Genomic DNA, 24,389 nt, shown 5'->3' with positions numbered 1-24,389 from the left:
CCTGGTACAAAATAATACCAGCAGTTCCTAAATTAAAATCCTATTACAAACATCAAATCCTGTGGCCTATTACAAAATAATGAATCACTGCATTGTTTCCAAATATAGGGTCTGGGTTAAACCTAAATTCTGACAGTGATTATGCTACCTTTTCTTTGCAAGATTTTTACCTCAGAGGTGACTGTTTTGAGTTATCAACTAAATTTTGTCATGAATTCGCAGGAGGCTGATGCAAAAGAGAGGGTACAACTTGAGACCATCTAATGTTGCAGAGAGCAAAATATTCAAGGGAGCCTTTTGTAAAGCTTTATCTGGTGTTCTTAAGGACAGAGTAGGAGCCCAGGAGAGCAGTGGTAACTCATGTCGTAGAGAAGGGATAAGAAGGGAATAGGTAGGAATGCCAGGCTGTTCCATCTTCAGTTAGTGGGGATCAAACAGACTTCTACCCTCTCTGTGCCAAGGACACCTAGCAGCACCATCTATTTGAATTTGTGGTGTGTTATTGCCTGGAGTGTAGGCCCTATTTCTGTTCGATGTGGTTTGTGATGTGAGGCACCACTATAGCACCACCCCTGCAGCTGTGATAGCACTGCCACATGCCAAGATCAGTATGGGCTGTGGAAGGCAGTGGCAACGGAAGCAGTGGGTTGGTGGTGCCAGTGGTGCATGCAAGTGCACCTTCATCCGCTGGGGCTTCCCCACCCTTGCCACTATCCTGCTCCATGCCGCCAGAGCCAGAAGGGTGGTGCAGCTCAACATCATGACTGAGGATGTAGGCCAAAGGAACTGCCAGGTCTGGGTGAGGAGCTGAAAACTGGATTGCCTATGCCAGGAAGTCAGGTCATTTCAGGCTGCAATATTTGTCTCTCTTTCTGTAGCTGAGTAACCTGCTGCAAAGAAACAGTTTCTCTGCTTCTTCTTTTGCCTTTCCCATCTTGCTTGTTGTATCTTGTGTCCCTATTCCCTCTGTACCCCATCTGACACTGATAACAGCTTTGTAGTTAAGTAGCCATAGATGACAAGGAACTCCCTGCAGGTGAGTTTATGGGATTCCATGCAAGCAATGAGGGATGGCATATTGGTCTCTCGCCTATACCTAGGATAGAAACCAAGTGTGCTACAAGAGAAGGGGAGACCTACATCTGTGCCCAGCATAGAAATGCAGTGGACAGCAGCAGGAGGGATGGATCTCTCTAACCCTGTCGACCCTAACTCACAACAGGCTACTACTATTACTTTTTTATTATCACCTAGTAACTTCAGCACACTTAATTCACAAGACTGATGTATTGCATGATCTGAAAAATGCTTCCTCAGAATAAATCACATTGGTTTGGATCCAGAGTAACAGTACAACCCTAACTATGTCTACTCAGATCTATATCCTATTTAATTCAATGGGGTTTGCTGCCAGGTATGTGGGGTTAGGATAGGTAAGTTAGTTGCACCGAAAACAACATGACATAAATTAATCAATGATTAACTCATTGGTTTCAATGGGTACTACATGAAACCAACTTAGTCTGTATCTAGCCCACTGATCTCCATAGGACCTACTCCCAAGTAAGCCTTGACATGTCTCTCAGTATCTAACATATTCGTTCCATCTGAGCAAGTATTTTTGCTTGTGCAATGGAGCTTTCCCCCTTCTCCTTCCACCATGAGGCCCCTAAATCTGTTCTAGGTTTCCTCCAACTCTCTGGATCCTTAGGCTGATGGAACCAATTAGTTGGATACCCACACACACCTTGGCAAAATTAACTTTTAAACAAAACTCATAGAGCACTTGTTCCTTGTCTGCTTGACAATGTGAAACATTCTCAATTGAGCCAAGGGTCAAACACCCAGAGCCTCTTGGCAACCACATGGCAGGAGCACTACCTTCCTGTCACAGATTGGATGTAGTTATTGCTTATGAAGACAAAATAAGCAGGTATCTGTATATTTGGCCCAGCTCAGCCAATGCCCACCTCAAACAGTTGTTGTAGGTATAAAAACAGCAATGTCTAGGAAAATATTACTTAAATACTATAATATATATATAATACTGTACTGTAGTTCATCAATAAAGCATGGTGCACCAGGCAAAAGCATATCTCTACCCCCACACAAAAGGAAACAAACAGACTGCATGTAAATAAAGATTTAAACTAAGAGGAGTTCAAAGCACATTTTAACTGCTCAGTGGTGTATGTACTGCAGGAGGAGAAGTAGAAACAAAAAACTAACAGTAAGGACTCTCTAGAATGGAGCAAATAGCAGCTTGGGGGGAATAGAATGCATTAATTATATTTAATTTAATATTAATAGAAATTACTTGCCATTTGGGTTGGATTTGAGAACAGAAGGGCTCTATCCCTCTGCAGCTCTCAGAACTTCCCCTGTCCAAAATGTTCTTCCACCCTCCAGAGTAGATTTTTTGAGGGAAGGCATAGGAAGCTGGAGGGGGGGTGCTAGTGCAAATAGCCTCTTCCTCCCTTCCAACACTATAAACTTATTCTGAACAGAACTCTAGTCAGGGCAAGTATGGCTCCAACCCATTATTTTTCTCTTTTGTAGGCATGTTCAATAAACATGTATTTAGTAGCACTATATTTGACAAAATGCCTGTAGGGAGGGCCGAGGAATTTCTCTCTCCCCCGTTCCCAGATATTATATATCCAGCAGAATACAATGTCAAACTTACCTCAAAACTGACAGGCATGCTGTGCTTCAGTGCAATTTCAAATACTACACTGATTTCTGACTTGTTTGCATCTTTTTCGTCTTCCATTTCGTTACCTGGCTCTCCATTCTGGTCAAGCAAAATAAGAAATTTTGATTAAAGCAAAACAAAACCCTGACACGTATTCACTAAAATGTGTATGCAAACAAGTACATTTGCAGCCACTTTGATCAAGCAGAGGTGGCTTGATCCTGGGTAAAAAAAAAAGTGGTCCTGTTCTTTCAGGGCATGGAGTTAATTTTAAATTCTTGTGTGGATGGGTTGCTTGTTCACAAAGTCCAACCCAAACAACAGGCTGAAGGCTCAGTCACTAATTTCTGTAAAGAGTTTGCTGTTCGAAAGCAAGAACACAGATTTAGTCTGTGACCAGTACAGATAAACACTGTTAGCCTGTCTACACAGGGAGAGATACAGTGGGAGTGCAAACTGCCTTTAACCATAGTTTGGCCAGCGCAGCTATACAGTACTTTAAATAGTTTAGGAATTCATCCATAATCCTTAATCTAGAATTCAGAAAAATCAACAATGGTTAGGTTGTGTGTCTACATAAGGATTCCGCAGCAGGAAGCAAAGCAAATGTTGATCTATGAGCCATCAGCTGCACTTTACTCAATGGTCAGACCAAAGCTTAACTGGTAAGCCAATATATTCCTTTACCCTCAAATTATTACATTATAAAAGTAGACAGAGGCTAAACAGGGACACAAGTGCTCTCCTGCATTATTTATAGTTATTGGCACTCAGCAGCAATAACCCTTGAGACTCTTTCACATAAGCTTCCTTACCACCAAGAAAAAGCAATAAAGGAAAGGGGGTGGGTGGATGACTGGTGGTTCCGAAAGATCCATGGTTTACGTGTGAGTCTCATCACAGTAGTAAAGCTCTTGGCTATGTACTCCCTTCTCAGGCCTCACTTTGGTTGCTTGGCAGCAATAATTTGGCAGCTGTACAGCAGTTCTTTCATGAATGCAGGTTCATGTTCCCATGGACTCCTCGCTTTCCTCACTGCTGTTTGCGTTGTGCTTTCCTCAAACTGACACAATGAAGATTCAACCCCATAAAGTCTCAACATCCAGTGCCTTAAAAGACTCTGCGTGTCCAACGTTGTTCAATGTTTAGAAGGCTCTTGTTTGTTTAGTACATAGTTTGTGCCTAACATGCCACAGCACGTAGGGGGACTTTTCATCTATCTGCAGCTCTACAATGCACACCGTCTACCACCTCAGCTGCCCTGTTTCTTGCTGAGAAGTTTTGTGACTACTCTGACCAGCTACAAAACTGAAGGAGAGCCATGCTCGATTTCTGCTGGAGTCCAAGGCTGTGACCAATGGAAGGAACAAGACCTTTTGGAGTGTTAATGCTGTGAGCCCCTCCACTGTAAGCTCAAATTGTATATATGGGTAAATATGTGTAAATACATGTGCAGAGGAGGGCAGCCATAATGATTAAGGGTCTGGAAAGCAAGCATTATGAGGAATGGTTGAGGGACTTGGGTATGTTTAGCCTGGAAAAGAGGAGATATGATAGCTAAAGGGCTGTCACAGGGAAGATGGGCAAGCTTGTTTTCTCCTGCTCTAGACCCAAACCAATGGATTCGAGTTACAAGAAAGGAGATTACAACTAAACACCAGGAATAATTTTCTGATATTAAGAGCTGTTGAGCAGTGGGACAGACTCCTGCGAGAGGCTTTTAAGCAGAGATTGGATTGCCATCTGTCATGTATGATCTAGTTGAGATTCCTGCATCACATGAGGTTGGACTAGATGACCCTCAGGGTCCCTTTCATACAATTCTATTATTTTATGATTCTATGTCTAGAAATGGAGCAACAACAGTGGTGGTCACAAGGCCCTGTGGGGAGAATAATTCTGGATTTCAGAGATGTTATAAGGACTATTGAGAGAAAATTTGTGACATTTTGAATATTTGAAATATGCAAATACTAAGCGTTACTATATGAGCAGGAGTCATGGATAACCCTTTGAGCTGAGATCAGCAGTGGTAACGAAAAGAATCATTTCTTTAGATTTATGCAGGCCACTGCTGTCTTCTCTGTCAGTGCCCCCGCAAGGTCTTGCACAGAGAGCATTTAGCTCTACTGTCAGAGAGCCTTTTAGAAAAACAGCAGTGTGAAATGCTAGAGAATGAAAGTAGAGCTTTCCCCTCATCCTAAAGTATTATATTGTGTGATATAATGCATAGTCTGCCTTGTACCTCTGCTTCTTTCAGATACATTAGCTTATTTCTACATGTCTGACATTTTGAAAACAATCAAAGGAAAATCTCTAAGGATGTAATGCAGCAGGTGTTGTTCTTAACTAAATCAGATTGAAATCTATGGGATTTAAATTCCTGTTGTCCTGATTTTCTACATGCTAGTTAGTAGCCAAATTCCAGGGCTCAGGGGCTTCTAGGGCAGGCATCCCCAAACTTCGGACCTCCAGATGTTTTGGACTACAATTCCCACCATCCCTGACCACTGGTCCTGTTAGCTAGGGATCATGGGAGTTGGAGGCCAAAACATCTGGAGGGCCGCAGTTTGGGGGTGCCTGTTTTAGGGTCTGATTTCCTGGTAACCATGCATAAGATTTTTAGTCACAGCTACCCTTTGTAGGACTATGCCACATATACTCAATGCTTAAATACAATTGCTCTATATAGATTTTTAACATTTAATCTATAAAGGAGTGGTGTTGTTGAAAACACATCCTCTGTATCTTCTGACTAAAAGTGATCCCTCAGTGCTTTCTGCCTTTCAAGCTGCCCACAGCCAATCAGGGCCAACCAGGGCTATAGTGCTGGGAAGGAGCGGGCTAATTCCTTTGCCTGTGCCATCCACACACCCCATTTTAAATCACCTGCCCCCTACTGAATCTGTTTTCCCCATGATAAAGCATCACATCTCTGTGTTTACTTCTATGGAGCAACTAGCAGCTTTAGGGGAAAATTAAATTGGGAATATGGCACGGTGGGGGGTGCGAGTGCCGGTGGTATGCTATTCTGCCCTCATGCCATGGTCTTGATCTGTTTTACCCTGACCCTGCAGTTTTAACTGGGCATCTTATGCCTCAATTAGGTGAACTCTAGTTGTGCTTTAGATTTAACTATTCTATCATTCCAGACCTTTTAATCTGCAATTTAGATTTCAGCCAGCTTTTATATGTTCATTTACTTTTACATATATTTTTTTGCATTTTGTTGAATAATGAAAGCGTTGACTCTTACAACTGCAAGACTGAGCAAACTAATGATATACCAAGGGACTAATAGACTGAAAGCCTAAAACCATCTGACAGCTGTTCAGAAACTCAGTCAAAATGACTTTGTGATCTCATTCACATGCACAAGATTTCATATCAAAATGTCATCATTTGGAAAATGTGGAGTTATTTTTTGGGGGGAATTCCTCAGGGTAAGGAGTCAGGTCTAGCTAAACTAGAACTAAGTATGTATGATTTTTATTTTATTTTATTTTTGAGAGAGAGAGAGACAAATAAGGGCACTTCTGCAACCATTTGGTTGCAGGGAATGTAAGTGTAAAATTAGAGATCTTTCCTCCAGGGTGCATCAAAGCCGGTATTTTCCCAGCATATGAATGGCAATGGATGGTTCATCATTTATAGGGTTGACTGTCAGGTGTGACTGTCACAGCACTCAACTGGATAATACATATGTATCACTGGTGATAAGATACAACCTACACCCACATTCTCTCAAATATTTGGCTTCCCCCCCAAGAGACTTGGGGTCTTTTCTTTTTTAACTTTCCTGAGTGAATAGTTTTCTGGTCTACTGCATGACAGAGCAGCCTTGCCCAAACTGGTGCCTCCAGATGTTTTGAAATACAACTCCCACCACCAGTCCCAGCCAGCAAGGCACCACCTTGGCCATGGCTGCTTTAGACCATAACAAGAAAAAGAGTCACACAATCTTAAGCAATGCAATGTCTTCCATAACAATGACTCACAACCTTTTGGAATACAGTGGTGCCTCGCAAGTCAATTCGTTTTGCGAAAAATTCATCTTGCGTATCGCGGTTTCCCATAGGAATGCATTGAAATTTCTTTTTTTGCCTATAGGAACACATTAATTAAATTTCAATGCATTCCTATGGGAAACCGCAATTCGCAAGATGAATTTTTCGCAAAACGAATTCATATTGCAAGTCACCATCAGATCGCAAGACGCATTCGTCTTGCAAAAAAATCGTCTTGCAGGGCATTCGTCTTGCGAGGTGCCACTGTACATCCTAACTACTCTAAATAAAGCACCTTTCTAGAGATAAGAACTTCAACAATAATAGAGCTACATGGAGAATTCCATCTCTCACCTTAACAAGAGACTCAACGGGCTGGATTTTAATTCCATTGTGGAAAAGGATTTCCTTGGCATCCCTATCACCCAATCTGTTTCTACATGATTGGGAAGCCCCTAAGAATGGTGTAGCATACGATGCAGGGGCAACAAATGGAGGGTGTATAGGCAGAAATCAAGCCGTAAGAGTGCATAGAGTTCGATCCAAGCACTGGAGTCACTGTGATAATACTAATGATGTTGAAGTGCAGTGATCTCCAACAGGAAGCTATGCTTCATGTACGATATCCTTCTGAGGCCTCGTCTGATCTCTCTCATTTCAATGAACCTTCTGTCCCTGGTGTAATGCTTTTAGCAAGGTTGTGGGGCTTGGAGGGTATGTTTTTTTGGGGGGGGGCTGATAGGGAAGTGGCAGAGGCAGGCTGAAAACCTCTTTTTCTAGTTTGGTTCAGCACAAAGGGAACTGGGCCAGAATTGAAATGCGGCAAAACTTTTCAATGAGCAGAAGGACACGTTATTCATTTTAAGCTCTCCCCAGCTGAGACCCCACACCATCCCTAATTAGGATGGTTCTTTTTTACTGTTTAAGAAGCAAAATGTGCTGATGGCCTCAGTTACTGCAAGCAGAACCGATATAAAAAGGTTGACCAAGGAAAAAACGAACATGTCTATTCTTCCCACAAGTTCTTTCAAATTAGGGCACCAGTTTATGGAGATCTTGCTTACTATGGCTTTAAGAAGCAAAGGCGCGAATCACTAACCTGAGGTAATTTGGGGGGGATTGGCTCGTTCTGAAGAGCCTGAAGAGCCTTCATGGCAGCATTGTGTCTAGCAGCTTGCCGAGTCTTCCCTTCGCCAAAAAATTCATGGTCACCCACAGTCAACTGGACATAGAAAATCTTAGGCACAGGGCAGTGATATCTAGGAAAAAATTATGGGCACATTAAGTCCTCATTGCAAGTCAAATTCACACACCAAACAACTTGCAAACACTGTATGTAAATTATATTTGGAAAAAAGCCAGCATTAACATTTAGCTACAACTTTTAGTCAATTTATCAGTTAGGTAAACCAATTAAAAACCTTTTAATTGATTAAAAAGTTGCCACGGATAGACCTCACAGCACATGTCAAAACATGTTTTAAATGCAAAATAATTTGTTTTAACTTACAAAAACTACACACAGCAAAGCTGTCTTGCCACTCACTGCTTTCCCTTCCTCTGATGTTTCCAGTGTGTTGTATTTTAGATTGTAAGATCCTCAGGGCAGGGAGCTGCCCTCTTCTATGTGGTAAACTGCCATATACACTGATGACACTATATAAATATTTATTAATAGTAAAATCTTCTGCAGAGCAAACTGGAAGTTACATGCAAATCTACATAGAACTGCATATAACATTCAGCTACATCTCTCCCCCCTCCCCCCCAAAAAAGTAACTTTGGTAGAAGATAATGTGCAGCAGGAAAATGGTCTTAGGTGACACTTAACAGTTTCCTCAATGCCAGTTGTCTGCTTCACACAGCTCCCCCAACTACAGTATATTCTCCCTACTGTGTTCCAAGTGTATTTTGTGAATCACAAACATGTTGTTTGGAATCTTGTGGGTTTTCACTTTCTGTATGTTTTAAATTATGGTTTAATTTTTTTTAACAGTAATTTTTATTTTTTTATTTTTTTGTAAACCACTTTGAGGTTTCTTTCTACAATCAAGTGGTATATAAATTTTATTAAATAATATTAAATATAATGAATGAAGAAGTCTGTAAAACACCCTCAATACAATGGGAATGCTTTTAATAATAAATGAACAACCTCACAATCGTATGCTTGTTTACTCAGAAGCAAGTCCCGCTGTATTCAATAGGACTTACTCCCAAAGTAAGCATTTTTAGGACTGCAGCCTAAGAACTAATATGTATATTATGATAATACGGGAGAGCTATTATACTTATGACAAATGCGTAAGGAAGGGAAAACAGCTAACAAAATGAAGTAGCCTGCTGTCACCTCAAGCATGCCAGAACAAGACAGAAACATTCAGAGCCAAGGTAAATTTTTTCCTTCCTGTTATGTAGCTTGAGATCTAGTCACTGAATAACCCTGTGGGGATTAAAGCTTACTTTCCTTAAAACATGCCCTCCTTTTCATTTTTGACTATGTACCAGCTGGCTGGTGTTCTCTAGATTATATCTTGGTGTATGACAAGATTTTTTGATTGCTTGACTGCAATCAAACAGAAGTTTGGTTGGATCCTCTTTCAAAGGGATCTGGAATTTTTTAGCAAGTGGTAAGAACAAAAATACCTTGTTCATACAGGTTATTTATATATCACACCTTTTGAGTGTCTCATTATGACAGGGGAGGTTCAGGTTCAAATCTCTACCAGCTACAAAACTTACTGTGTGATCTTGGCCAAGTCATTCTCTTTCAGCCCCATCTACTTCACATGGTTGCTGCGAGGACAAAATGAGCAGGGCAAGAGGACTATGTGCACTGCCTTGTAATACTTGAAGGATATGCAGGGTACAAATGTAGTTTGAAAAAGTTCTTCCAAGGGGTCTGGGGCAGCAAATGTGGGTTTCTCTAAATTTTATATAACATCACAATAAATTTGCAAGATAGCTAGTTGTTCAAGGTTTCCCTGTAAGATTTAGAGCTGAGTGGAGATTTGAAGTTGGAGCTCCCTGATCCAAATCACACACACTGTATATCAGGCATCCCCAAACTTCGGCCCTCCAGATGTTTTGGACTACAATTCCCATCATCTCTGACCACTGGTCCTGTTAGCTAGGGATCATGGGAGTTGTAGGCCAAAACATCTGGAGGGCAGCAGTTTGGGGATGCCTGCTGTATATTGTAGGAGGCCCAGAAATCTCTAGGAGATAATGCCTAACACCAAGTCACAATGTTGCTGTTTTTCAACCCAGTTTATCAACCCCTAATGGAAACAGCTCTCCAAAGGGCTTAGGCTGAGCTCTTCCTCAACTTTGTCATCTGCGATTCTTGTAGCTAGAAATGCCTGGGAATGCCACACTTCAGTGAAAAAACTAGGACACTCTACAGGGGGTGTCTGGGAACCAGAATAATCACATGGAACCTGATTGTTCACCTTCACTCTGTGCAGGCTTCATTTCAAGTCTGAGTTCTGCATCTATAGCTCACTACCCAAAATAATAACAACAACAATAGACTTGAGACACAGATACACATGAATTTCCAGAGCAACGACCGTGCAAACCTTGGATCAGTGCCTAGACTCAAGAGGTAAACTAAAAGAGAGTCAATAATCTGAGATTGAAACATGGCAAGACTGTGGATGAGTGGTCCCGGGTCTGGGAAATTGACCAATGACTCTGAATGGGTCTGAACTCCTTCTAAAGGAGAAAGTCTGGGGGTTGATTCTAGTTCCAACACCATCACTAGCACCACAGATGTCTTCAGTGGCTAGGACTGCGTTTTATCATCTTCAGCTGGTGAGACAGCTAGGGGCAGTCTGGGACCAGGATAGTTTACGCACGGCAGTCCATGCCCTGGCAGGCTCAGTACTTAATTTTGCAATGTCCTTTATGTGGAGCTACCCTTGAGCTTGCTCCAGAAGCTTCAGCTGCTGCAGAACATGGCAGCTCGATTACTGATAGGAATAGCTTCCTGAAAGCATGAAATACTGTAACTGCTGTGGGAACCAGTCTGGCTCCCTGTATGCTACTGGACCAGGTTCAAGGTTTTAGTACGTGTATCATGGGCGTAGGCAGGGGGGCAGGGGGGCAACTGCCCCCCCTAGAAGCTGAGGGGCGCAGGCGTGGCAGCCCCAGGCTCCCGCTCCCGGCGCGAAGCTCCAGAGGCGCGCAGGGAGCGTAAGCAGAGGAGCGCTAAGCAGGAGCGGGGAGCGTAAGCGGAGCCACAGGCTCGCGTTCCCTGCGTGCCTCTGGAGCTTCGCGCCGGGAGCAGGAGCCTGGGGCCGCCTCCTCAGAAGAATGTGGGCGGGGCTACGTTGCCTGCGCCGCCCAGCTCTTACGAGGAGGCGGCCCCAGGTTCCCACTCCCGGCGCGAAGCTCCAGAGGCGCGCGCGGGAAACGCGAGCCTGTGGCTGCCTCCTCCGCGCCTCCCCGGTCTTCCGAGGAGGCAGCCACAGGCTCGCGTTCCCCGCGCGCCCCTCGCACCGGGAGCCTGGGGCCGCCTCCTCGGAAGACCGGGGAGGCGCGGAGGAGGCAGCCACAGGCTCGCGTTCCCCGCGCACCTCTGGAGCTTTGCGCCGGGAGCGGGAGCCTGGGGCCGCCTCCTCGGAAGAGCTGGGCGGAGCAGGCAACGTAGCCCCGCACACATTCCCACTGTGGCCCCTTGCCCCCGCCCCTTGCCCCCCCTAATTTTGATCCTGGGTACGCCCCTGACGTGTATGAAGTCTTAACCAACTTTGGACCTAGGTACCCTGCAGAGAGCTTCACTCCTTATAGAAGTGAAGATAAGTGAAATCACCAGGGACTGAGCTTTTGAAGATGCCCCATGCCTCTGAAATCAAACCTCTCTACATTCAGCACAATTCAGCATAGTAGCCCTGCACTGTTGTGATACCTTCCCAATAGAGGTGAAGAATTCAACATGCCACGAAGACATGTTCACTTAAACAAGCATTTTAGGAATGCTAATTTTTTATCTGATCACACTTGATTTATGTTATTCTGCATTTTTTTATTTGCTACTCACTTAAGAGATCTATGGTTATTGGCAATTTGTAAATAAAATAAATAAATAATATGTCCATGAAGTTCAATTAGTTTGAGTATAACTTACATTGACTACCGCCCCTCAGTTAGCATGCTCAAAAAGTCCATTTTAAAAATAGGCATCTATTTTTAGCAGACCACTAGTATCACTTAAGAATGAAGAGTATTAAGTTGGAAATCAGCTTTAAAACTATGACCTGGCATGCAAGGCTTCAGCCATGAGTAAATGTTTACAGCTAGTTCTTAACATCTAAAAACAGGGGTTCATAACATGTCTTCAAGTTGGTGTGATCAGGCGCCATTGTAATTACATAAATCGCAATGGTCTGTTGACAATTACAAAACTCATTTTGGTTTGCCACAGAGGCAAACAAAATTTCTGTTCATTATAATTTTACTGGCATATGATGTCATAACATATAAGCACGCTGAAACAATCTGGTTCTTTTCCAGCCAAAATATTAATTGCATACTAAGGATCCCTTAGGACCCCTCCTTGTATGGCTATCAAATCACACTCACACATACCACACCACACCACACCACAAATAAAGTATTACTGTATCAGGCATTTTTTTCATATTGCATTTCCTGTATTTTTGCAGATGGCATAAACATTCCTAAAAGAGTGCTTGCCTCTTGAAACCTCTTAATGAAACAAGTAACATTACAAGCTGATATACAGGCTGTGCACATTTAATTCCTCCTTTTCCATGCAAATTATATTTGTCAAGTTTTGTATTATAAATAACTTATATTAACCATACTGATTGCTCCCTTCACAATTTTCATAACTCCCTAATGACTTCTTGTGTAAATATGTTGTGTTGAGCCAAATGTTCTCCAGAGAACATTTTCAGCACACACACAAAAACAGACTTTCAAGGGCCTCAAAAGTTTCGCCAGAATATTTTTTAGCACAGGTTCCCAGTTATGTAACTATTATGCATAGCTTGTTGGATTTTGATGAAATGACAAGCTGAAGCTATTTTTTTAAAATTAAGGTGAATGCTTCTGATCTCCTCATCAAAGTAGTGTAGAAGTCCAAAGCTCATTGTAACTCATTCCCATAGTGATGATGATGATGATGATGATATAATAATAATAATAATAATAATAATAATAATAAATTATTTGTACCCCACCCATCTAACTGGGTTGCCCCAACCACTCTGGGCACTTTCCAGCATATATAAAAGCATAGTAAAACATTAAACCTTAAAAAGCTTCCCTACAGAGGGCTGCCTTAAGATGTCTCCGAAAATATATATAATTACTCAACTCCTTGACATCTGATGGGAGAGCATTCCACAGGGTGGGTGCCACTACCGAGAAGGCCCTCTGCCTGGTTCCTTGTAGTTTTACTTTTGCAGTGTGGGAACCACCAGAAGGATCTCAGTGTCTGGGCAGAATGATGGGGGTGGAGACGCTCCTTCAGGTATACAGGGCTGGTTATTTATTATTTATTAATTATGGATTTATCATAATATCCAAACCACCTTAGAGTACACAAAGCATTTTTAAAATTCCAAAGTGGTATATAAATAATAAGCACTAGCAGTATTAACGTAAAGGACCGCTGGATGGTTGAGTCCAGTCAAACTTGACCAAGGCATTCATCTCACTTCAGGCTGAGGGAGCTGGAGTTTGTCCACAGACAGCTATCTGGGTCATGTGGCCAGCATAACCAAACCGCTTCTGGTGCACAGAGGACCATGACGAGTCCTAGAGCACATGGTAATGCAGTTTATCTTCCCACCGCAATTGTATCTATTTATCTACTCACACTGGTATGCTTTCGAACTGCTAGGTTGGCAGGAGCTGGGACAGAGCAACGGGAGCTCACCCCATCGCGTGGACTAGTAGTACCATATTATCCCCCTAATTCAGTAGTTTCTAGTCTGAAAGAAAAATTATTCAATTAGCATAATTTCTATAACTCATCTATGCTATCGTATGTTTATCTGAAACAGGTATAATCAGTTTATATAACTTCCTCTTCTGTTTGTACATACCTGGAAATCTTGTAAGACCGTGATTATGTCAATTGTTACAGCAAACAGAAGCAGTTGCTTAAACTGTCTACCCCAGAGATAGGCAGGTTAGGTCAATAACCTGTATTTCACTGATCAATAAAATCTGATGGTGACCTTGGCCAAGGCTTTACAAACGGAGGTGGGGGATGTGGAGAAAAGTTGCGGTGATTATAAAAATGATTGCAATCAAGTTTTGTAATGTACTTCACCCACATTATATAAAGCAAGGAATTATAATGTTCTCTATGCAAAGTGGAAAGACAGAACATCCAAGTCTCTTATCTTCTTCAGCTCTTTAAAAAAATTCTCATGAACTGCATTACTCTCCAGTCTTAACAGTCTGCAGAGTGGTTAGTAAGAACGTTTTCCAAAAACTCATTAGAGTCCAAGAGCATAAACAATTCTGCATCTCTAACTGTAGCATCATCTTTTTCCTACACTGAAAAGAACATTGCATTTGACAACATAGTAGCCATGTAAACAAAAAAGAATGAAGTGCCTCAGCCACTCAGTCCAGTACTGTATTTACCACTATTGATGCTACAGAGATAAAGCCAAGCCGACCAACTTATTCAGATGGTATATTATACAATCTTTATTATTAAACTACTTGAAAATCAGGGAACACAGATGTAGGCATAAACAATCAATTCTCCAACAGAGAGAGGTAAACAGTCAGATGCCAAATGGTTTAAGCAAAGGTGATGGCCTTTTCTTATCTATTAATTAGCAAGCTAGAAAAAGGAGTTCAGACTTAGAAAGCAAATGTGCTGAAGAAAGAACTATTCAAGACAGTTAGCCTAGTAATAGATAAATGTGCACTGTATGTGCTCACATGCAGTCTATGACCTGAATTTAACATTTTACCTTTTGATGGTACAGGGAGCAGAAAAAAGGAGGAAAGCAGTAGGGATGGTTTAGTGCAGCTTCGCATACTTGGGCCTATTTTCAGTAGGTAGGTAGAGACTAAGGAGTTAAGCCAAAGGCTTCACAGAAGAGGTGTTTTTTGTGGACAGATTTGAAAGGCAGGAGAGAGGCGATGTGATTTGTCCAATGCTATGAGCCACTGATGAAGTTTTGGTTATGAAATCCATAACCAGCCATTATTCTTCACTCATCTTCATGCCCTCTATGCTTTCAAAGAACATGATAAGGCTAGAAAACCCTTTGTCAAAAATGTACAGCATCCATGAAGGACCATCCTTTATTGACAGACCCATACAAAATGCTTCCCCCACCTCCGGAGCCCTAATGCTAATCACTATCATCCAATGTGATAGCTACTGGCAATGGCACAGCACATCACCTGCAGGCTCCCTTGCCACTGTGCTCCAGGGACAGCTTTCTCAAACAGATGTTTCTGCTTTTTAAAAGTCACAGGAAATGGGCTGACTTTCCCCCTTTTCCTTTCCTAGAAAAAAGCACTAGCACAGCTGTACTCCACACTTCCCTTAAAACAATGTGTGGGGGGGGGTGCATGTGGGAAGTGTATGGTAATGGCAAGCAAGGCAAAATAAAAGTTGCTGTGTAGATAATTAACAACTATTAATTCAATTTAAAACCTAATCCAGTGATGGCAGTGCACCGAAGGCGAGTTAGATGACACAGGAAACGAAGAAACACAGTTATTTCTCTTTCTGTAATCAGAACCCTGCTTCACTCAGTTTTAGCCTAAGTAACTCATAGCTGCCAAGTTTTCCCTTTTCTCGCGAGGAAGCCTATTCAACATAATGGAAAATCCCTTTAAAAAAGGGATAACTTGGCAGCTATGAAGTAACTTAGATGAAGGAACCAGTTTCCTTGCCTTTAGCAACTAGCTGGTTACTAAACTGAGCCATCAGGACTTGCAGCACAGATTTTGCTCTCCTTAAAAGCATCCTGGTCAGTCCAAACCCTGAATACACTGACTGGACTTTAGTGACTCTCCAGGCCTTTAACTAAGCAACACTCTTTCTGGCCTTGTGTTCAAGCATTGATTCACTACTCCCTAGCCTGACTTCCCACTTCTGGCCAGAACAAAATTTATGGAGCAACATGACAAGCAGGCAGCTAATTGGAAGAGATCATCATAAGATATACCCAAAGAACAAGGTGAGCAGGTTGTACATGAATAAGCTACAAGTTCTTGGGGGGAAATATCCCAAAGTCTTTGCTTTACCAGGGTAGACACACTGTCACATCCCATTTCATAGAATCGTTGGGAAAGGATCTAGGGGTCTTAGTAGACCACAAGCTTAACCTGAGTATGATGCAGCAGCAAAAAAGAGGCTATTCTAGGCTGTGTCAACAGAGGTATGGGCATAGCCAGCAGGGCTGCCTTAAGCGCCCCTGGCACCGTGGTGCGCCAGATCCCTCTGGCGCCCTCCCGCCCCGTTTCCCAGTGCGGTGGGTGGGTGCCGCGCACAGCGCGGCTGCCACAGACGCTGCTGCGCGGCGGGCAGGCAGGCGCAGTGCGGGTGCCGTGGGCACAGCTGCGCGGCGGACCGGCCGGCCAACAGGTGGGCACAGCTCGCGGCGCCCTCCTGGCAGGCCAGCGCCGTGGTGCCCTGCGCCACCCAGCCTGCACGTAGGGCCGGCCCTGATAGCCAGGGGGTGGGGGCCCCACAAATGCCCCTCCTAAATCAAGTAAATAAATAAAAATACTTAACTGACCAATTGCATCACAGATAACTCAGTTCTCCCACCCCCCACAACATAAAGCCTGCCCCCACTAAAATAAATCATGGTTATGCCCATTAATAAAAGTATAGTGTACCAATCAAGGGACCACACCTTGAAAGCCTGAGTTCATTCTGAGCTTTGGCCCACCTGACCTTCTCCCTGCAACTGTTGGCTACTCTTGTATACTCCTTTGTTTTTTCTTCTTTCTTCCATTTCTTGTACATTCCCTTTTTACTTTCCAACATATATATAAAATCCTTATGCAGCCACACCATTTTCTTTAGGTGCCTCCCCTGTTGGTGAGGACCAGGTTCAAGAGAGATGACCCCTTGTTGCTTCTACCTTCTGGGAAATGAAATTGTCAGCAAGGAAATTGAGGAATTTGTTGGACCTTATATTCTTGACAGAGTTTGAGTTCCAACAGTTATCAGGATAGTTGATGTCTCCTATAACTACTATATCTCTGCTTTTTGAAGGAGAAAGGGTAAGAGTCCAATACTGTATAGGCAACTTTTTGTGCAACAGGCTATGTTCAAAAACAACACTAGGTGTTCCCCGATAAATGTGCTAAAAGCTCTGTTCTTATCTTAAGATCGGAAACCAAAGCTTTAAGACTGTCAACCAGTCTCTTATCTCAAAAGGACACTGTCCCTTTTCCAAAATATAGTTGCATTAGGAACACATATTGGGATCTGCAGAAGGGCTCATGGGAATTTAACTTGAACAGCATTTGATTCAGACGACACTTCCTTAATCCAAACAGCAGCTCCAAAAATAAATTAGAAAATTACCCTAGCATTTAAAATGTTAATATCTGCAGGGATATACTGACCCCCTTAGGTATAGAAAAGGTGTGGTATAGCAGATGAATTAGCTTGAGCTTTCTGGGATGCAAAGGATTTGTGACAGAGTGTGATGGAATACTACCCCCAAATATTGGAAGCTTTTAACTTGTTCCATAATTTGGTTATCCAGAATTGTGCTTAACGCAAATCTAGAATAGGATAAACGTACTGCATAAATTAGGATATATATATCCCCAAGTTTTAGCAGGTGTCCTTTTGGGTCATTTAAGACATTTTCAAGATCAATCAGAAACAGACTGAACAAGGTGGGGAAAGTATACATCCTTGCCTAGCCCCCTTGGCCATGGGCATATCTTTAGTAAGCTGCCCAATTGCCACATCTAATTTGTAAAAGATTATTGGTATACATAGCTTGAATAAGGCAAAAAGGAGTCTTTTATAAACAAGAATGTCATCTAAGAATGTTATTTCTACCACAGCTTGCCCCTAGGGATAGAATCAAAAGGTGCCTTAATATCCATGAAAACAGTAAACAGCTCCTCTTGCAGGGGTCTTGGATATTTTTAACAAGGTGGCAAAGCACAGTAGGCAAGGGTTGAGTAGTTCTCTCTAAATGCTGCTTGAAAATCAGTAAGTATATTCTGATTCCAAAAAAAGTAAATTAATCTATTGTTTAAGAACCTAGGATATAACTTCACCATTAACTGATAGCAAACTGCTGTCTCTAGATTCCTGGATCATTAGCTTGACCCTTTAAAAAAATGAGTACTAATAGTGCTCTCTTCTAGCTAGAAGGGATCGTATTAGAACTGCTTAATGTAGTAATAAGGGCAGCCAACAATAGCTTACACACTTATAAGCTCTGCAAGAATATAGTCAATTCCTGGAGTCCTTTTCACTCAGCTATATGCGAAACTTCTTCCAGAGAAACTGGGTTCTATTTTGTGGGGCTGCTAATACAGAACCATGAAGAGGGTCTACATTGGATGCAAGGCCATCTAGAAATGTAACAATGGATCTAAAGTGATCCTCCCAGACCTGTGCCAAGATACAACAATTTAAAACTTCGGATCAAAAGCATAAAGCTCCCAAAGTCAGTTAGCAGAAGGTTCTAGAGTCATTATTAAGAGAAGCATTTAAAAGCAGCAACCATGAATCATTCTGACACTTTTTAAGAGACAATAAGGTCTGATTCCTCTCCCCCCCCCCCCCCGGAAAATAGCTTGGGGAAAGATAGTTTTACCCCCAACTTCCTGTAAGAAATATAGGAGCCTCTTAGTGCTCTTTTCATCAAACTGCGCTCATCAAACCATTGGATGCTTCCGGATTTATTGGGACCAAAACTCCTGGGAGAGAGATTTTGTTCATGTGTTATGACCTGGAGAAGTTATATCAGCTTCTCAATTGCCTCCATAATGGTAGTAGAGGGTTTTTCAGACAATATTATAGATTTACGTAAACTGTGCTGCTGTGACAAAGCTTAGTAGCAACAAGGTGACCATTTAGTTCTTAACTTCTGAGGGCCTTCAGTTATAGAGTTAATTTGGTGAGATTGGATTGATCACAATGTTATGACAGTTATACTCTCATCCATTTTAGTACTTTAAGAAAACTATTATGAGACAAAACACTATAACCACCCTATTGCTAAGATTCGGGGGGGGGGGAATAGATATGAAATAATAGGAAACTACTGGAAAAAGCTTTTGGGTGAGCTTTCTGCAGTCAAAGCAAAACACAAATGACAAATTCATACTGCCCTCTGATGGCCTAGGAGAATTATTCTACGTTGCACTCCTGCAGCCACTTGACTAAGCCATTATGAACATAACTCTCTCTCTCTTTGAATCTCCTGTAGATATAGTTCTATGGAGTTCTATGGAGACAAGTGAGGACACGATAACCTGCCTCCTTTCCCATATCTGGTTTCTACATTACTCCAGCTGTGGAAGCCATCATAAAAGTTTTCATGTGACACCATCTCTAACCAAATCTAACCACATGAGCTAAGCAAATCATGCCCTCATATCACATCAAATCTCTTCTCCAATCACAAAGGCACAGGGTAGCATTCCCCAGGGATTTTCTTGTAGCTGTGTTCAAAAGTGAAAAGAAATCATGGGGAACAGATTGACAGCTACTTCAAAATTCACTGCACACAACTGTATGACAGGAAAGCAGCCTTCAGCCATAGGGTAGGTCATATAGAATCCCTCACCTCCTCAGAAGAACAGGGAGGCAGGTAAGACTGGGCTTACTGTGTGGTCAGAAACCATGGAGAGAGTTGTCTTTCCATAACATGATTAACTTTCCATCCAAAGTAGTAAACAATACAGTAAATGCATGGCATGAAACCCCACAGGTTTGTTTTGTGCTTAATGAAAGCAGCTTCATAAGGCTGTGACTTTGAGTAGGGATGGTGGTAGGGCTTAACCACCTGTAGTTTCCCCTGCTCAAAACCATCCCTCGGTTACAGATCCATTTTACAAGGATAATTACAGATTTGAACCCAAGGAGGAAAAGTCAGTGGAGAAATAATTACATGCAGGTGCACCACCCCTCGGCTCAAAATCACAGCCTCCTTGCTTTTGATTTACAAAAAGGCTGTTGGATTTTCCTTACATGCAGTTTGGGTGTAATGTGTCGATTACTCTGAAAAGCACACTAGCTATTTGTACATGAAAACTGAATGCAAAGGCCTTTTGTTGGTGTTTTAAAAAGGTAGGTGTGGCAAGATACACCGGTAAAGGGCCCCCAGACGTTTAACGGTCTATTGACCCAATACCACCCTCGCCTATTTCTTCCCTTGCTGCCACCAACCAGTAAGTCTGTGTACTGGTACACAATTGATTGGAATCCAGTCAGGTGAACAGTGAACAAAACAATTAAGTTTATTTTGGTGATGATCTTACAAGCATAAAACTGATTCACGGTTTCTCAAATACGTATCTTAAACTTAACCTTAAGTATTAGTTCTCCCCCTGTTCCTCCCTGACTGAAGTTCCCTTCTTATTACTCTTACGGATTCTGCACCACAGCTCACCTCACTAGCTTCTCTAACCCTCTCTCTATCTCAAAATCCTCTCCACCTCTCTCATCAAATCCCATCAACTCAACTCAGCTCCTTTATCTCCCTCTCCTGTCTGCCTGATTCTCCTTATATACCCCTGCTTCTGCCTGGAGAGCTCCTATTGGCTGTTTACCTCCCTTGCAACTTAACTCTTGCTAGACCCCTAGAGGTGAAACGCCACAGTAGGATCATTGGATCTGCTCATACTTCAAAAGCATACCTCTGCTAAATAAGTTAGATACTAGTTCTGAATCATTCGTTAGTTTTGTACGCCCAAAATTTGAAGAAACCAGGAGGATGCAAAGGACTGAATGAAACCCAATGTCCTACCCCAACAGAGCCATGCTATTCTTTTACTACACTTGCACTGGCTAGTGGGGTTTGAATAGTGACAGCTTTCCCAGTGGATCCATGAAAACAGACTGCCTACTACAGAGCAACATCACTGGAGAGGGCTAAAATTCTGTCCTCACCCAACCCTCACAGGAGTCCCAGTGCAGGACTGCCGCTTCTTACCCTATATGCACACCAAACCACAATCAGGGTGCTGCATTCAAGAGAGTAGGCTCACACTGCAGGAAAGTCCCTGTAGGGCAATCATATCTGAATGACCCAAGCAAGAAAGCCAAGCTACATGCTGCAAGGACATTTTGAAAGTGTTAGGATCTCAGTCTTTCCAATTCATTCTGTACTTCAGGAATCTGAATTGGACTATTCTGAACTCTACTGCCAAGAACATTCCATGTTTAACGTTTGCTTTATTTCTTTTCACTTAAAATATTTCTATCCCACTTTTCTGCTTCTCCCCATCCTGCCCTAAACAGGCTCATGTGGTTCCACGTTCTTCCTAGGATTGTTAGGGAAATGCAAGTCCTTCAAACATTAGCTTGGCTTGCCTTCTCTAGTGGCCAGTTCTCCAGATGAGTGGCAAGTTTCAATATGAGAATTCACTACCAACCCCTTTATTGCTATCTTTAGAAATACCGTATTTTTCACCCCATAAGATGCACCTGACCATAAGACGCACTTAGTTTTCAGAGGAGGAAAAGGGGAAAGCCCCGGATTTGGGGGGATCAGCTCACAGTTGTGCAGCTTCTTTCACAAAGAGGAAAAACCCCATTTTTAAAGGATCAGCTCAAAGTTGTTGAGTTTACTTTGCAAAGGGAAAAAATCCTGTTCAGCGCACAGTTCTGCAGCTTCTGATAATCTAATCAGCCAATCAGCCAGTCACATGTTGCTGGGGAAACAGCCTGCCTCCCTCTGCAGAACATTCACAATGGAGGTCTAAGCAAGGGGGCCACCGGGAAGGGAGCTAGTGTCCCTTATCTCCCTCCCCATCTCTTGCAATCAGCTGCTGAGCGGCTTCTTTTCAACCCCCCTCTTTCCCTCTTGTTAGCCTTTAGCTCAGGCATCCCCAAACTGCGGGATCAACTAAAGAGATCAACTAAAGAGTTGCTTGATAAATTGATTAGAGGCAAACACAGCATCCACTGAGGTGAGCCGCTGAGAGTTCAACGCACACTTGCTTTATTTTCATTTTATTTTCTGGGAAAGTTTGGGCTCTAGGGTAGTATATTTTATCAGGAATGAAAACATAAATACTATTCTAAGAATCAGTAGAAATTTTTGTTTATTATATGTACTTCCTTCAATGTATCAAAAAGCACCTATATTGAGATTTGCAGATTTATTATTATTATTATTATTATTATTATGGGAAGATTTAACATATAAAAAAGAAAATGAAAAATGAATACACAGCAAATGGTTAATCAAGGAAAAGAAAATATTATCCTGTGCCACCTTGATTTATTTAGCCCTCTAAACATCTATACCCTCTTCTACAATGGGATTCAAGACAGTGTACATGACGTTTCCAGGTGGTCTTCCATGTAGGAAATGACCAGATCCACAGCTGCTTAACAAAGCAAGTTGGCAGCAACATCTGTCCTTTGACCATTCCCTGGAACCACTGTGTAGGAGATCTCTTTTGCAATAATGCTATAATTATTCTTTGATGGGGGGGGGGTCAATTAACCATTGGTGGAGGAAGGCAGAGAAACTGAGGATCACATGCCCTTAGATGACCAGATTACAAAACCATAATGATGCCAATAATGCCTAGCTGGATCACAATGCTTAGAAAAGACAACTGTCTCCTGGGGGTTGGGGATGTTCCCAGATGGAGTAAGAGTGCTCTGTGATCTCTATTGCCGAAGCTGCGCCTACAGTTCACTTTCATAGGCTTTCATAGGCTTCTGAAGCTTGTGAATTGCAATCACATCCACATTTACCGGAAAACAAATGAATTCAGTGAGACTTACTTCTGAATAGTCATGTATAAGACTGTACTGTCAGTCTTTAAAAAATGTAGAGACCAGCTTGAAAATGAAAGCTTTGCTATTCTCACATAACAGCTGTTGAGAGATCACATCCATTCTTAGGAATGTCTTAAATGGGAGATTTGTAAAATGCAGAATTGCGGTGGGGTTGTTTTTTAAAAAATAATAAGCCAAATGCTATCCAGTAACAACATCTGCAAACTGAAGAATGCCATAAATATCTACTGGGATGGATGAACAGTTCCGTTTCCTGCTAACTTTCCAGATGCAGCTTCTCAATCTCATCCAGAAGGAAAGGGAAATTTCAGAATTCAGAGCACACTTGAAGCAGATAAGATGTCAAGCTAATGAATAGCAAGAAGTAGAAATGGGAGGCTAAAAAGCTGCCCTGAGGTTGCTTTCTGAAGGGCAGTCAGAACCAGGAAAATTAAAGGAACACTTGAAAAACACAAACCTCTGATTGTACATGCCTCGAAAGTTATAATTTGCTCTGTAGTTTGGAACTGGCTTTTGATCTAATGGCCTATAGATGGCGGGCTCTCCTCTTTTCATAGCAAGGCCATTCAACTCCACTGTTGGGGTAATGCTGCCTGTCAAAAATAAGAAGATATAACCAGCATTTAAGAAGTGAAATAGAAATATAAAGTTCAACACTGCTTCCATTTTCTACTTAAATTATTAGTGGTTAGAATGCAGAACTGGCTTTAAAAAAATCAGATCTAGATTTGGCTACAAGATTCTACAGACGTCTCAGGCATGGAGATAGTCTTGTTGATGTCATTTATTTTTATATGGTTTTTAAAAAATATTCATAGCCTGTCCTTCATCCATTCAGATACCAGATATTTTACTGAAACTACAGAAGGCAGTAAGTGGTCTGCACCCTCTACGGTGCATTTTCTTAGCACTTTAATACAAACACTGCTAAGCAGGCTGGAGCAAATGATATTCCTACCTAGATGGAAAATCTTAACTATGTATGAAAGCACAAAGGATAACAGGTATATTTTGCTCCCAATGAAGATACATGAAAAAAGTCAACATGAATTGGTTTCCTGGGGTATGTGCACTCACATAGCTATCCCTACATCCCTGTGCACAACTGTAGCCAACAACTAGCTTTTCTTACTGGGTGCATTTGAGACCCCAATCCTCACACACAACTGGCCTGCTGCCAAGTTCTTGACACAGTCCCTCTACTGCAGAGGTGTGGAAACTGGATGCAGCTGGTGGCTGGCCGAATCTTTATTTCCCTCATCCCCTGCAGGCCAAGTTTGTCACTCCCCTGGCATCACAAAAGACATCAGGTGATCTACTTTTGCCTGCAGTTTGGAATCAAACCATACAAAGGCACAGCTCTGTGCTTTGCAAATGCCAATGATCTGTCATCTACCCACCACTTGGTTGAGTGGCTGTCTCTGCAATGGCCTCACGACTTTTGAATTCATTGCTAACCAATAAATTAAAACTTCAGAGAGGCCTTAAAAACTCATGCATTTTCACTAGCTTATTCATACGTAACTCTCTGTGCTTTGTGAAAAAAATGTGTTTTATTTTTTAACTGAAAGTGTATTTATTACTACCAGGTTTTACAATGTTTGTATGTGTTAAAGAAGATTTGGTATTCTACTTCTGTTTTACTATTGTTGGAAATTGTATTTTTATCTGGTATTGCATAAGCTGCCTTGATTGAGAGCCAGTGTGGTGT

At 42.1% G+C, this 24,389-nt stretch overlaps 1 protein-coding gene across 5 annotated transcripts in view; it reads right to left on the bottom strand.

Moving 5' to 3' along the window:
- Positions 1-24,389, bottom strand: part of STAU2 (staufen double-stranded RNA binding protein 2) — a 144,700-nt gene that overhangs the window by 109,863 nt on the left and 10,448 nt on the right. For all 5 annotated transcript variants that reach the window (XR_004693237.2, XM_035125953.2, XM_035125952.2 and 2 more), the window contains 3 exons: positions 23,136-23,271; positions 7,802-7,961; positions 2,687-2,794 (listed from right to left, as the gene is read on the bottom strand). Coding sequence is in view for 4 of the 5 variants with exons in the window: in XM_035125953.2 (XP_034981844.1) it covers positions 2,687-2,794; positions 7,802-7,961; positions 23,136-23,271 (404 nt within the window). In the remaining variant the exon portion in view is untranslated. The remainder of the gene's footprint in view (positions 1-2,686; positions 2,795-7,801; positions 7,962-23,135; positions 23,272-24,389) is intronic.

This window comes from Zootoca vivipara, chromosome 8 (assembly GCF_963506605.1).
Source record: "Zootoca vivipara chromosome 8, rZooViv1.1, whole genome shotgun sequence".
Lineage (NCBI taxonomy): Eukaryota > Metazoa > Chordata > Lepidosauria > Squamata > Lacertidae > Zootoca > Zootoca vivipara.
The sequence above is the reverse complement of the archived record's forward strand: the minus strand, read 5'-3'. Positions and strand labels throughout refer to the sequence as shown.